This window comes from Marmota marmota, unplaced genomic scaffold (genome assembly GCF_001458135.2).
Source record: "Marmota marmota marmota unplaced genomic scaffold, marMar, whole genome shotgun sequence".
In the NCBI taxonomy this organism is placed as follows: domain Eukaryota; kingdom Metazoa; phylum Chordata; class Mammalia; order Rodentia; family Sciuridae; genus Marmota; species Marmota marmota.
Window position 1 is genome coordinate 40,375,110 of NW_026000005.1, and position 15,233 is coordinate 40,390,342.

The window sequence follows — 15,233 nt, forward strand, 5'->3', positions numbered from 1 at the left end:
TGAGAAGGTGTGGACTAGACCGCGGTAGCAGTAGCTGAATCACGTGAAGTGGCCGTGACGGGGATGTGTAGTGAAGGGGTGCTTGTGCTGAGGCACGTGTCTACAAGCTTGCCTATGCTTTCAGCACACACTTGCAACTTGTGTTCATTTGGTAGACGGCCAGCTGACAGGACTCCTGCAGCAAAAGATATTAGATGCTCCATCTGACCATGAAATGAGATATGAAAGTACAAGAATAACTTACAAGCCCCCAAATCACCCAAGTAACAAACTGATTTTACACAAGTAGATGAAGAAACAAACACATTTCTCCTTGACCATATTTCTTCCTTTTCCCTTTCTCCCTCTTGGGTCAATGCCAGCAGATGTCCCAACTTATTAGAAGGTGCTCTCCAACTTCTCTAATTCCAATAACTTGAGGAAAAGTGCACAGCAGAACTTTCTACATGCTCAGCCTAAGGTGGCATTTTCAAAGAATGAGAAGAATATAGACACTTAGTTTTATAGACACTTAGTTTTGTTCTCCATCTGTTGAGTAATGAATGATACACACACAAAAAAAAAAAATCAAAAAACTTAAGGATTAGAAAATCAAAGGGTCAAAGGCTTTAAGGATGCAGCAGATCTTTTTGCTGGGCACTGAGGATCCAAAGACTGGGCCCTCCTTTCTGGAGGACATGCACACAGCCTTACTTCAGTGGACTAAAGTAATGAAGATGCATTTCTTGCTTATGCAAATTCCACCGCAGGTTCAGGGCAGCTGTGTTCTATGAGATGGCTCGGTATCACACTTCTGTCCACAAATGACCCATGACTTCCATGAAAGAACATTCATGGAGAGAGCCTCTTGCCCACACTAAAAAGCTTCATCCCAGCTACTACTGCACTTGCTAAGCAGATCACAAGGCCTAACCCAAACTCAAAGAGATGGAGACACCTGATCCCGGCAAGAGCCCAGAGGGTGCACAGCCAATGTACTACAGCTATGTGGCAATTAAAAATAACAGCATGTAGAACCATTTTTAAACATGGGTAAACCATCTACAATGTATCAAGTGGAAAAATAAGTATATTCCCATTAAAAATAGATCTGTGTGTGTTGTGAATGTATTTTTAAAATGTTCGAACAACATACAGCATAAGTTTAATAGTGTTTTCTCTGTGTGGTAAGATTAGAGCATTTTTAAAAACTGTTTCATATTATTTGTTACTTTACTTTTCTTATATTTTAGAGAATATTTTAACGCAGAGAAGAAACAAAGCTATATGTGTTCTTGAAAAACACAGTAACCTGACTGGCTAGGACAACTGCTCATTGCCTTAGCTAGGATTCATTCCTCCTGGGCCTGAGCTACCATGTCTTAACTGCAAAACTGAGCTGCTGAGAGGCAGAGCTCACATGGAGGTGCTGTGCAGAGAGCTATGTCCTGAGCCTTGATGACTCAAGCAGGCCTTCCCAAACTTCAGCAGAGATCCAGCCCACCTGCCTTACATGAAAGCTCATCATGACATGCAAGCACAGTAAGGTGGGGCATCTGCAAAGGCACATGCTTTCCAGTCAGACGGATGGACAGATGGAATCTTCTTGGTTTTCTCATCTTCAAATATAAATGGTGAGGGAAGATGATGCCTTGCATAAGGATTACCAGGATTCAATAACATAGTGCAGGTAAAGCACCCAGAAGAGAGGGTGCTAAATAAATCACTGATACTACCATTGCTCGATGTCAAGAGCAAACACAACAAAAGCTAAATTAAGCAGCGTAGTAACAAGCAAGGAATATTTTATTGTATGTATATTCTCAAAAAAAAAAAAAAACCCCACAAAAACAGAATCCATAATAGGAGCAGAGAACAAAGTTTTCTAGCCTCTCTGGGATATGCTGTGCACCATATCTTCTAGAAACGCTAGTACAAGAACAAAGAGTACTAATTAATATCACCCTCTGCTTCCCCAGTCAAAAAAGGCTATACAGGAAAACACTTTAAATTGTACTCTAATATAAATTTGCTGCACAATTAAACTTCAACTTATTCAAAGTTATTGTAAACTACATAAAATAGAGGAGGCTTTCGATAATCTGCTCACAATTAACAATTAAGCAATAGACACTTGAATAAACGTAGCATGTATTACTTATTTGTTAAACCTCACATATCTAATGAGCAGATGTCATTAATAACTGGTTTCTTATTTTTCAGGAGAACACCAGATTCAGTAACAGAAGTAGAAAGAACTTTAATGAACATTGATTTTAGAAAATATCTCCTGGAGTCTGAGCTGCTATAGTTTGTATTACATATTTGGGTCAGTTTCAACAGCTTTAAAAAATATAGATACTAACAAACTGAATCCTTAAAGGGAGAACAAAGTGGTATGTTCTAGAGTAATATTTTTTTGTTTATATCCTCTAGGTAGCAAGACAGAAGAAGAAGGACGTAGTAAACAGAGATTTACAAGGTAGTGAATAATAACATGTTTCTACCTAATGCTACAGAGGTATTACTATCACTTAGACTTATTTAAAAACAGGGACGATTTCAAAATATGCTGATAACGAAGAATTGGCATTTCCTTATCACATACATTCTAGATCTAAACATAAGGATCTTGTCTAATTTTCTGTACTTCTTAGTCCCTATTTGTACAAATTAGCTTGAAGATTCAGGAATGGAAAAAACAGTAAACTGCTACACGAAGAACTATCTTAAGCGACCCGTTTAAGAGAAACACAGTCAAAATAAGGCAGTAACTATCAGCTATCTGTACCTTCCCTGTGCGCCTAATCAGTAACACTGAGAAAATAATCTTCTCCCACTCTATCAAAAATATTACTGCATTTGTAACCTCACAAGTGACAGAGACAAGATCAGTCTGGCAAACATATTTTTTTAAATGAAAAGAGATCACAGGCTCAGGCAAAGAGTAAACCATACCTAAACACTCTAGAATTTTCTAAGGTATCTCACACTGATTCCTCCTTAAATATAATTTTCCTCCTTGATTCATATTAATGCCTTAGAAGGCCTAAAATAACTCTGTGCTCTCTGTGGAGCACAGGGTTGTTTATTAAGACTTTTTTAAAATAAAAAGTTGGAAAGCTATGGTGTATTCTCAGCAGCTGTGATATTCTCTTCTATCTGCCACAGACATTAAAAGGTCATATTTTACAGAAGTTAAAGAAAAACACAGCCAAAGGGCAGCACTGCTCCACAGGGTAAGAGCTCCAACATGTTCTACTCTCCTTTCAGGACTTAATACCCAGAGAAAAGCACTTCTGTTTGGGGTGAACCACTGACTGACTGAAGTTAATACATGAAGTTGAACATTCAACCTTGTGGTTAAAAAGTTACCATTGTTCAAATTGTCTTCCACATTATGTTAGTAATATACATTTTGCAGAGTCTAGGAAGTGTTTTTCAAAGAAATACCTTTTTCAGGTGATGTAACAAAAAAATTATAAGGAGCAACAAGATCATTCTTATTTCTCAAGACAATTCAGCTTCCAATGCAGATCATTCCAGAACATGGTGTACTGCTGCCTTCACTTTCCAAAGTTATTTGTGTCACACAGCCATTAAAAAAACTTTGCTTCATTGCCTGTCTTAATTTTTTTGCCCCCATAAACCATGTTTATAAAGCAGATTTAGTCCTTTAGTTATCAAACAGAATGATGACATTGTCTTGATATGATCCCATTGCAGTGATGCAGAAGTTTTTTTAATCCATATCCATTGGTAAGACTAACAGAGATATTGTTGCTATTTATTTTTACATTAGTCTTTTCAAAAAGTAAGTCTTTCTCCACTCACTTCCATAACCCAAAACCAAAGATACACGTGCTGTTAAGGCAACACACAGAGAACTATTTGACTATTAAAAGATGGGTTCCCATTCCCTGCCTCTTCCTCATTCTAGTACTCTTGGTCAAAAGCTTTAAAAATGCATTTTAAACAATAGCTTTTGGCAGTTGTGAAGATGATCTAAAAGTTAGGGATTACTTTTAGATCAGGACCTGATGGTCACCCATTACAGCTGTGGGCCACCAACTCCCTCCTATGACATGGATAATACCAGTTACAACTAAAAGTCAGCCTCACTTACAAGCCCTGGAGTGCTTTTCTGAGGAGCATATTAAATTCCCACAATCTCGCAGGGGCTCATCTTAGGACTACAGGTCTGAAGGAGAACTGGGCTCCATGAAGCAGACTGCTCTTTCCCATCACCACCATATGGCAGCTGGGTCTTCATTAGTCACTACTAGCTGAAATGAGAAAGTGTCGGGTGTTTGTGTGACTCTCATGTTATCAGCACCATAAAAAAGCTATGCCCTCAGCACATTTGAGGGAAAGGGAAAAATGTGGACTATCTTGGTTACTAGAGAAATTTCACAACTCAATAACAACTGCAAAAGTCACCCTTGCCTACTGGCTGGAAGAGAAACAACTGAAGCGAGCTAGATGCTAAGCACAGAGTACGGTGCTACCTGCAGAGAACAGACATCTGTAAGTTAATCAGCAACCGCAAACAGAAGAATATTCATGTGTTGCCAGCCACAGGGAGCGACCTCTGGTTTCCTAAGTTCCTGTTGCACACCTGGAGAAAGGGAATACAGGTTGTCCTGACCCCCAACACCTGCTCCAACAATAGGCTCAAGGGCCCTTGAAGGCCCGCTAGTCTGAGTGGACATGTATTTGTACTTGGGACTGCTTTCAGGAAGATTTAAGCATTAACTTTTTGTTCTATTTTTTTTTTCTCCCTCTAAAACTCTCATTTACTAGATTACTCTTTCCTTACCTATGAGGTCACTGTGCATGAGGAATTTTTGTTGAAGTAATTTCATTCCTCAGGGAACCACTACAGACAGACCTTTTCCACATTAGTTCCCACAGGCAAGTTCCACAAGTGCCCAAAAACACACCTTTACATTTTTTTCTTTTAAAAAATGTTGATTTGTTTTTAGGTGGCTACTGCCCATGCTTGTGACAGTGGCTGTGGAGCTACATGGGAAGGATTTCACTTGGTGGAGGCCACTGTTCGTAAGGTGTTGATATCACCCAGCTCCCGGATCAGTGTGGAGAAAACCCAGTTGCCAGGCTGCAGCCCACCACAGGCGTCATGTCCCATATCTACAAGGGAAATAAGACACATGGAGAAGGCAGCACTGACCATGAGGCTAGAATCAAGTCTACGCTGACAAACAAATTGCTGCTAACCTAGAAAAGTTGTCAAATAGTCAATTATCCCATTCTCCTCTCTCATTACAAAACCTCTTAAGATCTACAGAGAGATAAAACATGCAGTTTACTATGACCTGCAAGAATCTTATAGGCAGTATAAGAAAATAACATTACGGTAATGTTTTGCTATACATTTAAATTTTTTAAAAATCCCACTGGGAGTATAAAATATTTCACGGTTTCACAACTCAAGCGGGACACTAAGTATAAAACATTTGTGTTAGTGACCCAGAGATTTAATGAAGAAACATGTGGCTGTCCCTTACAATTAGGCTGCCCTCTGTCCACAGGTAAAGGAGCATGCGAAGGCCTGGAAGGCGTAGGCACAGGCACCAGCAAAGGTCCAGGCCCACTGGGAGGAAGAGACCTGGGGACAGCCCAGGACCCCAGGATCTAAGGGCAGCCAGGCCTGGCTAACTCACTTTGCCGTCCTCCCACAGCAAAGGGAAACCCCAGAGATTCCCTGCCACCAGGGAAGCAATTTATCACAAGCATGCAATTTGTCACTTGGGGTCTCAAGTGGGCAGTAGGTTGCTTATGAAAAGGGAAGGCACATTCACCAGTTGAAACAGCAACTGTCTGGAAATGTCTGAAGCTCATTTGCAGTGTGACGATGGAACAGCCCAAACTGAGAAGCTGAGACAACGCGCCAGCTTACCTTTACAACACGGTCGGTCCCACAGGTCACCATCAGTCCCCTAGCAATGTCCATGGACATGTGGGAGATGTTATGTTTGCCTTCATGAAAGGTTGCTAGAGAGGTCCGACTGACGAAGAGAAAAGAAGTCATTGAATCACTTTAACTCCTGGAGTGAAGGGATAAGGGGTCTTGTCAGCAGTATAAACATCATAAACATTTAAATAATACTGCTAAAATTAGATTCTAAAAATTAGAATCTAATTTTAGATTAGATTATAAAATTAGATTCTAAAAATGTGACTAATTTAAATGGAGACTAATTTAACATTAAAGGATGACAGAGAGTAAAATAAATTATAAGACTGTTTTATCAAAGGTTTTATAAGACACTCAAAATAGCTGATTACTTTCAATTGGAAAGGCTGATGCATAAAAATGCAAGCCTTCAACTTAGAATAGGAACTGCTAAGATCATATGGCACAGGCAAGGCATCCATCAGAAAGCGGTGGGATTCTCTGAAACCCATTTGCCTTCCATAGGTGCAGTGCTTGCTTTCAGTGAAGGCACCCACTGTGATCTACAGCCCAGCAGCCCTCACTCCCACCGCTAGCTCATTTTACAACACTAGCCATGATACATTGGCTTTCCAATTTGAGCCTCTGCCCAGGTTTGCCCATCTACTGCTTTAACAGTGATTGAAAGGGGGAAAAAAGGCAATCGTGGTTTTGTCCTGGCAGAATCAGGTATGTAGACAGATGTACACTTACAACAAATAGTTACTTAAGAATAGAATGCTGGGACTTCACAGAAGAAGAAATTCCAATGGTCAACACATATAAGAAAAAAAGTTCAACATCTCTAGCAATTAGAGAAATGGAAATTAAAACTACACTGAGATTCTATCTTACTTCAGTCAGAATAGCAATTATCAAGAATACAAGTAACAATAAATGTTGGCGAGGATGTGGGGGAAGAAGGCACACTCAAACACTGCTGGTAGGACTGCTGGTACAACCACTCTAGAAAGCAGTAAGGAGATTCCTCAGAAAACCTGGAATAGAACCACCATTTGACCCAGTTATCCCATTCCTCAATTTATACCCAAAGGACTTAAAATCAGCACACTATAGTGACACAGCCACATCAATGTTTGCAGTAGCTCAATTCACAATAGCTAAACTGTGGAACCAATCAAGGTGCCCTTCAACAGATGAATGGATAAAGAAAATGTGATACAGACAAACAATGGATTACTCAGCCATAATAAAGAATAAAGTTATGGCATTTGATGGTAAATCAATCTGTAGACTATCATGCTAAGTGGAAATAAGCCAATTCCCCCCAAACAAGGGTCAAATGTTCTCTCTGATATGCAGATATTAACACACAATAAGGGGGAGAAAATAGAAATTCATTGGATTAGACAAAGGGGAATAAAGGGAAGGGAGAGGGGATAGGAACAGGAAAGACAATAGAATGAATCAGACATATATAAATACATGACCAGTGTAATTTCACATCATGTACAACCAAAAGAATGGGAAATTATACTCCATGTGTGTATAATATGTCAAAATACATTGTATTGTCATGTATCTAAAAAGAATAAATTTAAAAAATAAATTTTAAAAAATAATAGAATATAAATATTCAGTTATTTATAGAAGAAAGTGTACTGGTCTGTAGAGTTTTCCCAGTAATTAAGTTTGTACACATGTGTACACAAAGGTCAGGGCGCTGAATGTTTTTGTAGACAGCCAGCTCAACTGCTGCCATCCACATGCTCTTGGACTTGTCCCTGCACACTAACCTACACGATGCTGAGACTCAGGATTGTCCAGTTGGCTATTGGGCTGGTCCAAGCATTCCTCATGAGAAATCTGTACCACTAATGAGGCAGCTTGAGATAAACAGTGGTAGTCATAAGTCATACTAGGCCAGAGTTTCCTCTTTAAGAAATGGTTTATGAAATTCAGAAGAGACAAACACATGGCAGAAGAGCCTGTTCATATTTCAGGTATCCATTAGACAGATGCAGTAAGACAAAACATGTGAGCACTCACTCTTCATCTTTGATGGAATCATAACAGGAATCACAAACGCGGACTTGGAACTCGAAACCCATGACCGGGTAGCTGGAGCGCTTGCTGCTGCACTTCCCACAGACGGCCTGCCCACACTTCCTGCAGTGATGCTTTCAGGGTCACCAGAGGAGGAGAACAGCAGTTAGCTTTGGCTATAATGCACACGGGAAGCTATGCTTTGAATTATAATCACCTAATTCAATATATCAATCAATAACTTCAACATCAGTCAAGGGTTTCCAGATAACCTTGCTCCATGGCTCATAAACTGTTTTCTATTTCTTCATATTATGTGTCTACATGTTATTATTAAAACTGAGTTCAAGTTCATTTAGGAGCCCAATCACTGCAGAGTCTGGGAAGGATAATCTATTCCTCCATCAAAGAAAAATTTTAAGGTTAAAATGTATTATGTCCTCATTAGGACACTAATATAAAAAAATCTTTGTTTGTTTGTTTGTTTGTACTAGGATGGAACCCAGAGTGTATAAACACTGAGCTACACCCCGGCCCCTTTAATTTTTTATTTTGAGACAGGGTCTCACTAAGTTGCTTAGGGTATTGCTATGTTGCTGAGGCTGGCCTTGAACTTGCAATCCTCTTGTCTCACTCTCCCAAATTGCTGGGATTATAGGAGTGTGCCATCATGCCAGTGAAAAAAAAATCATAATCTCTCAAATTGTGATTCAGGAAATAAGCTTAGAGAACATTCCAAAACAGTCCCAATTATTATTGCTGATTTTGTCACATTCTTTTTTTTTATTATTTGTTTTAATTAGTTACACATGACAGTACAATGACCTTGACATATCATACATTTGAAGCAGATGGGAGTCACATTCTTTTACCATTAAAATTTCATGACCAGCATCTTTTCTGTTCTATTAGTTGTTAATAAGTAAAATTCATTCCTTCATGTTTCCTTTAGAAGTGAGGAATACTTCTCCCAACAATTACAATGCACTATCTACTGCTAGACATGCATTGCAAGAACTCTACTAATGACAGAATTCAGGGGCTATTCCAGAGCATTAGAATGTTAATGAGCACTAAAATAACTCCTGCATTGGCTGCTGATCTCAGATTAGATCTTATGGTAGGGTAGCTTTGTGAGTGAACTCAAAGGAAGTTTATTAACACATACAAACTTTAGGCTGATCCCTCACAGAGATGCAACCAGAACAAAAGGAATAAAATCATCATTCTCTTTTACGTACCTGCAAAAATGCATATTCACCCTGAGTGAGGGGCTACCTTCAAGGCTGCTGTAGAAATATATTTTGTTGTAGAACTTTATTATTATATGAATAGAAAGTGTTATTTGTACCTTGGAAATCTATAAGCGGTTTGGGGCATGTTTCTTTGATATAAAAAATAAAAATCAGTCCTCAAACCATATTTAACAAAAATGTTCCAGGTATGTTTGCACTGGAACAATTTAGGAATAAGCTAAATTTCATAGGTCAGAGTATGCCAGTGAGGATTAAATTGCTACTTCTTACCTGACTGTAGCAGCATAAAGCATATAAGTGTGTGCTCTAATTTGTTCTATTTATATGTGGCTGGATGAAATACTGACTTCACTAACACTCATAAACTGAAGGAGTATCAATTAAAAAAAAAACCTCACTGTTTCTACATAGGACAACACCGAATAGTTGCGAATCAAGTCTCACTGGCCCCAGGAAAAGTGGTGCTCATCATGAGTCATATGATAGTGACATAAAAAATGTAGGAATTCACAGAATTTCCAACAAAGTGTGATTTCCCTCAAAGATCAACAGATTCATCAAACATGGAAATAACACCCACCCCGTGATGTGTCAGTGTTGCCCACTCACCTGTCTCAACCCCAGCGTCTTCGTGTCCCACATCTGCTTTATGTTCCAGAAAAAGGGCTGCTCACATTTTTGACAGGAATCACTTTCCAACCACTGAGGAGCCTGGGGAGCAGAAAGTCACAGTCAATGTCAACACATCTGTACGTTTGCATTGCTGTTTCAGAAATTAATGCAGGAGTAACAGAATTTGCTGGCGCCAGTATTTCTTTTTCAGTTCCACAATATGTTGAAGCTGGTTGCCACAGTCAATACTGTGCTTACATTCTGAGTCACCACCATGATTTCAGCAATGTTACAGGACTGCATTTCCCCCTCAGCTTCTCATTATGCCACTTTTGGCCTGTTTTGATCTTCACATTCTAAAAACCTGTTTCTTGGTTCACAACAGATTTAAGCCTGTCCTAAAAAGAACCAAGGTAGGTAGAATTGGAGGCAAGAATACAGTTCCAGGAAAAACTGTTAGTCCTATAGGAAGGGGAAAGAAACTTAAAACAACAGACATGAATTTTATTACCATACAACACACCTGTGGTCAGAAAGGTAAAACTGCATCATCAAGAAATGAGGAAAATATATCAAATTTATACATTTTCATCAAAAACAGTATTTCCATAATGGGTTGGCATTTAAAGAATTATGTTTCAATGACCCAGAACACTCCTTTAACATTAAAGGTCCCTCTCTCCAGCAGTGTCAGTTAAGCAACACATTCATGGATTTTCTAACATCTTACCAAGTTTCTAAGTGACTCAATTTCAAGCAAGGGCATTTTAAAAATATATAAATAAGACACCTTTTAAATTCTCAATTCCTTTATAATAGTCCTAGCAGGTGGTTATAATAGCTCAGACTCAGGCTCAGATTTTTTGCACTAAAATCCTGACTCTGTCATTTCCTAGCTCTGTCCTCAGGGGTATTATGTATCTTCTTTGTGCCTCAGTTTCCTCATCAGTAACATCGGAAAACAGTAGTATGTACCTCACAAGGCTGTGAGGGTTAAATGAGCTCATATTTGTGAAGTGTTCTGAATAGTGCCTGGTATGCAGTAAATGCCACCCAAGTCCAGGCAGCTGGCAAGTTTTTTATGTTTTATGTCACTGAATTTTCATCACATGCCTAGGAAATACAGAGCAACATTATTCCCATTTTATAGACAAAGAAACTGGCTCTGAGACTGAAGCAGCTGTCCATGGCCTAGGAGACCCAGGATTCCTGCCTGGGTCATTCTGCTTGTCCACCAAGCTCTTTGCTCTACCACATGGGGTCTCCAAACATGGTTCTGGGATATGTCAAACAATAGAACTGAGGTCTTGTTTCAGGGAGCATAATTCCTTCATACTCAAAATTCGCTGTTAAACTATAAGCTATTGTGAGCAATTCTGCTGTTTATTATCCAAGGAGAAACAAGCTTTGTTTTGTGTGAAGAAGAGCAAAAGAGAATATTAATCAAGCATTATGACTGCTTCACTCTCTTTCCCACATCTTGTTCCATCTGCCTAATCTAAATCCATTTTACTACTACCACTAACTTCTGCATTCGTCAATACTGCATTTAATGTATGAAACATTATACTAGTTGATCTACAAGTTTGAAAATGTTCTCTTTTCAAGGGGATTCATTGCCTATAAATACTATTTCTTGTTCACTGAGAGTTTGTACATGCTTCCAAAAAGGAACCCCTCTAATTATAACCTAGCAGGTAGGCAAATTTGCTTCAGGCCTGATGGTGCAGGGGTGGCTGGCAGCTATGATGAACTGGAAATGCTCCAGGCAGTTGTCACAGGTGACTTGGAAAGAAATTCCAGGCAAGCATGGTAGAGCTGGAGAATGTGGGCTCAAGCCTCTCTGAGTGCTTAGCTAAGGAAATTCTATAAAATTATTTGAAATCCTAACCAGGGTAACCTCAGAAATCACAGGCTATTTACCTTTCTACTACATTTATTTGGCCAGGGAGAAAGATTGCTAAAAATAATGCATCTTTTTGACAGTTTGCTTTCCCACCTCTTCCATAGATGACTATAAGGAAGTAAACTGCCCACACAGGAAGCACCTTGACTGGTGGAATTATTTTTCAGTTCCGGAGATGTGCAAACACAGTCAGTCCACAATTATGTAAGCTTGAATAAAGGGTCTGCTTCTATTTTCTAAATGTTTTTTTTTTTTTCTAAAAGTACTTCCTGAGGATCAGAACAGTGGAAGAAATCCAATGGTGAGCCCTTAGAGAGCCACTAGTAGCACTAGTTCCATGGTCTTCTCTTAATACCTGTCTCTGAGCTTTCTGTTCTCTAAGAATAAGATTAAGAAATGATGGGGAGAATCACAGCCTTTGGGACAGCAGTCCCCTGTGTTTCTCCTTTGCCAACAAAGCAATAAACCTTCTTTTTCCTTTTTCTCAAAAAGCGTGTCCTCACTATTGGATTGGCATCTTACAAGGTTACTAAGAAACCAAAGAATAACGATGTCTCTGGATGGAGTGTATTCTATTATTTATAGGGGAGGCTATTTCTTTCATTAGATTGCAAACCTCTTGTGGGGAAGAATCTTTGTGTACAGAACTTAGTAGCCATAAAGTGTAGAAATGAGTCATGCTACTTTAAAAAAATAAAAAAACAGATTGAACCCCCTTGATTATTTCTTCTGGGACATGCTAAAAATGGTTTATTCAGTGAGAACTAGACTCACAAATACCTGCAGCAACACAGAGCAGGCACAGGTGCAGGGGTTGGTAAGAATTCTGCACTAGCGTGTGGTGTCCTCTTTGAGTGTGCGCCGCACACTGCACTCTAAACTGATCAAGGGCAACCATGGAGTATGGATCTTCACCTAAGCTCCCAGACAGTATGGCTACCCTGTAGGAGCTTGATAAATGCTTCTGAAGTTAAACTATAATCATTAGCCTCACTTAGATCTTAGACTTTAAGATCTTCTCTGGAATCAGCTCTTTGGCAATTGTCATCATAGGCTCTAATGCCACAGAAAAAAGATAGATAGTCCCAGTGCTGGCAGAGAGGAGAATGGAAATCCTGCCTGGAAACCATCTGATGAAATCTATAAAAAGCCTTTAGAGTGTACCTACTCTGGCAACGGAAGGTCTATTTTCGGAAACTTGCTTGAAATAAATTATTGAATAATCACATAATGACAAGGTCAAGCATATTCACCGCAGGCATAACTCAAAAAAAAAAAAAAAAAGACAGATTGTGTAGATCTTTAGAGTATCTATTTAAGGAAACGGAAGAAGACTTAGAAATCAACTCATTCAATGATTTCACTTTTTGGGAACAGGAATAGACACTCAAAGAAAAGAAATTAAGGTCTCAACTAGTTAGCGGCTCAACCAAGTTAAAAATCATGTTGCCCGAAAAGAACATTATGTCAATATGGAGTGGAGCTCAATGGAAAATAAGAGAAATAAGCAGAGAAACAGAAACATTTTCCCAGAAAGACAACAAGTACATAGCTACGTCACTGATGATGGTCTCTGACACACCTCAGGGCTTCTGTATAGGAATGCTTCAAAGCCCTAGGGTACTTTGGAGGGTCCCCATGTAGCCCACATTGCTGGATGTGCTGAAAGGCTGGCTGTCTCGAATCCTCCCAGTGGATTTATTTCTCAAGGCTAACATTAGCCTAAATGCTATGTGACTGTACATACTACTCGTCATTAGTGGAAACCTCCACATGGAGAGAAGATACAGTGCAAAATGACAAGCAGGACCCTCAAACAAAAATCCATGGGTGGAACAGGGGGCAGCCAGCATTTATACTGCAGGGAGAAAACCGAGAAGCAGGGTCCTCAGGGATCTCCATCAGCATTGCTTCCCCTTTGCCTGTTATTACCTCTTCTCTGCTAACGTCCATGTTCCACACTGCAATCCCACCATCCGAGGAACAGGAGACGAGCTGCCTGGTTAGTTGCAGGTAACACAGCGACTGCACCCTGTCACTGCAAATACACATGACAGATCACATGTCTCAACATGGAAAACACAGAAACGTCTTCATTTAAGCTCAAATTTCTCCCCTAAGTTAGGAAGCAGCATTTTGTCGCTACTGGTATATCATGGGTTGCACCATAAATTTCACTTGGCATTCTAGTACTGATTACATGGAATCACCGTTTTCTACAGAATAAGCTCTACTGCTTTTAAATCTGTTGTTTACAACTGAAAGTCAGAGATGGGATAAAGACCATGATTTTCTGCACCAATTGTCATGACTTCTCCTTCTGGTACACAAAACTTAACAAAGAACAGAGGTGTATCTGTCCTACTGAAATACAGTTCATGTGAATAAGAGATCACTAGTAGCATGCGCGCGCGCGCACACACACACACACACACACACACACACACACACTCACACACACACACAGAAAGGCACATGCATGCACAGATAAGTAGAAAAAATCTGGTCCCTTCTAGCGGTCCTATCTAACCACTTCTCTGGATGCCCAGGCAATCAATCTCCTGTTCTGTTAACTTTTGTACCCAATCTTTCCTTGGCTAAATTGCAACTTGATTATGACTACAGTAAACAACTATCACCTGACCAGCAATGAGAAACAAAAGGAAAAGTGGGTAAGAGGGGTGCTCCTTTTCCTTTCAAGACTAAACTGTAGGACAGCATTACAATGTCAGAGCTCAGGTGAGTCTGACTATATCAGCAAGCATTGATTCTTAATGAAATATATTTTAGAAATTAAGGAAAAAAAAAAAACAGGCACCCACTTCAAGAATAGCTTAGTACTACATCTCAAGAGATGGTCAAGTCCTCATTTCCAGTCTCTAACCCATGCCTGCCCTAGGCAGACATTTCAACAGGGCCACTCCTTGGGAGAGAAAAGTGGCAAGTGCTCTTTAACTAAGAAGGAAGTAAATCCTATACTCTTTTTACATTTTACTGTTTAATACCCAATGTTCCGATTGACACGCAGTTAAAAGTAGACTCAGCCCTATGAACTTGCTGTTTGGAGAAAGTCTGGATATAATGATAATGCTCCCCCAGTTCCCCATACACTCAGCCCCTTTCCCCACCCCCACAACCAGTCACGCACTGATGGCCCTGCAGCAAGAGCGTCCGGCCTTTCCTGCCTCCAATGTCCCACATGATGATGCTGTTGTCAGATGCTCCTGAGAACAGTAACCGCTGAATAGGATCCCACCAGAGGCAAGCAACACTCCCTAGGGATTTAAGAGAGAGAGGAGGGGTTAAACATAACTCTACATCAGGATGTGCACATTTGACAGCTAGAGATGAAAGCCTCTAAGCAAAAATCTATCTTCATCATACAAAGGGTCATTCAATCACGTTCTCATGAGTCACAGCAAGGACACAGCAGATCCATTATTCAAAGTTGTAAGATTACCATTTTCAATTATGCATCACACAGCTATACACCTTTTTTTTTTTTTTTTTGGCAGTA

The 15,233-nt window shown here is 39.7% G+C and overlaps 1 protein-coding gene across 1 annotated transcript in view; it reads right to left on the reverse strand.

The window, feature by feature from the left end:
- Positions 1-1,767: 1,767 nt before the first annotated feature.
- Positions 1,768-15,233, reverse strand: part of Wdfy1 (WD repeat and FYVE domain containing 1) — a 45,925-nt gene continuing 32,459 nt past the window's right edge. Inside the window, exons 7-12 of the mRNA XM_015481457.2 lie at positions 14,865-14,991; positions 13,649-13,754; positions 9,808-9,909; positions 7,946-8,076; positions 5,900-6,008; positions 1,768-5,130 (exon numbers count right to left, since the gene is read on the reverse strand). Coding sequence (XP_015336943.1) covers positions 5,071-5,130; positions 5,900-6,008; positions 7,946-8,076; positions 9,808-9,909; positions 13,649-13,754; positions 14,865-14,991 — 635 coding nt within the window. The 3' untranslated portion in view covers positions 1,768-5,070. The remainder of the gene's footprint in view (positions 5,131-5,899; positions 6,009-7,945; positions 8,077-9,807; positions 9,910-13,648; positions 13,755-14,864; positions 14,992-15,233) is intronic.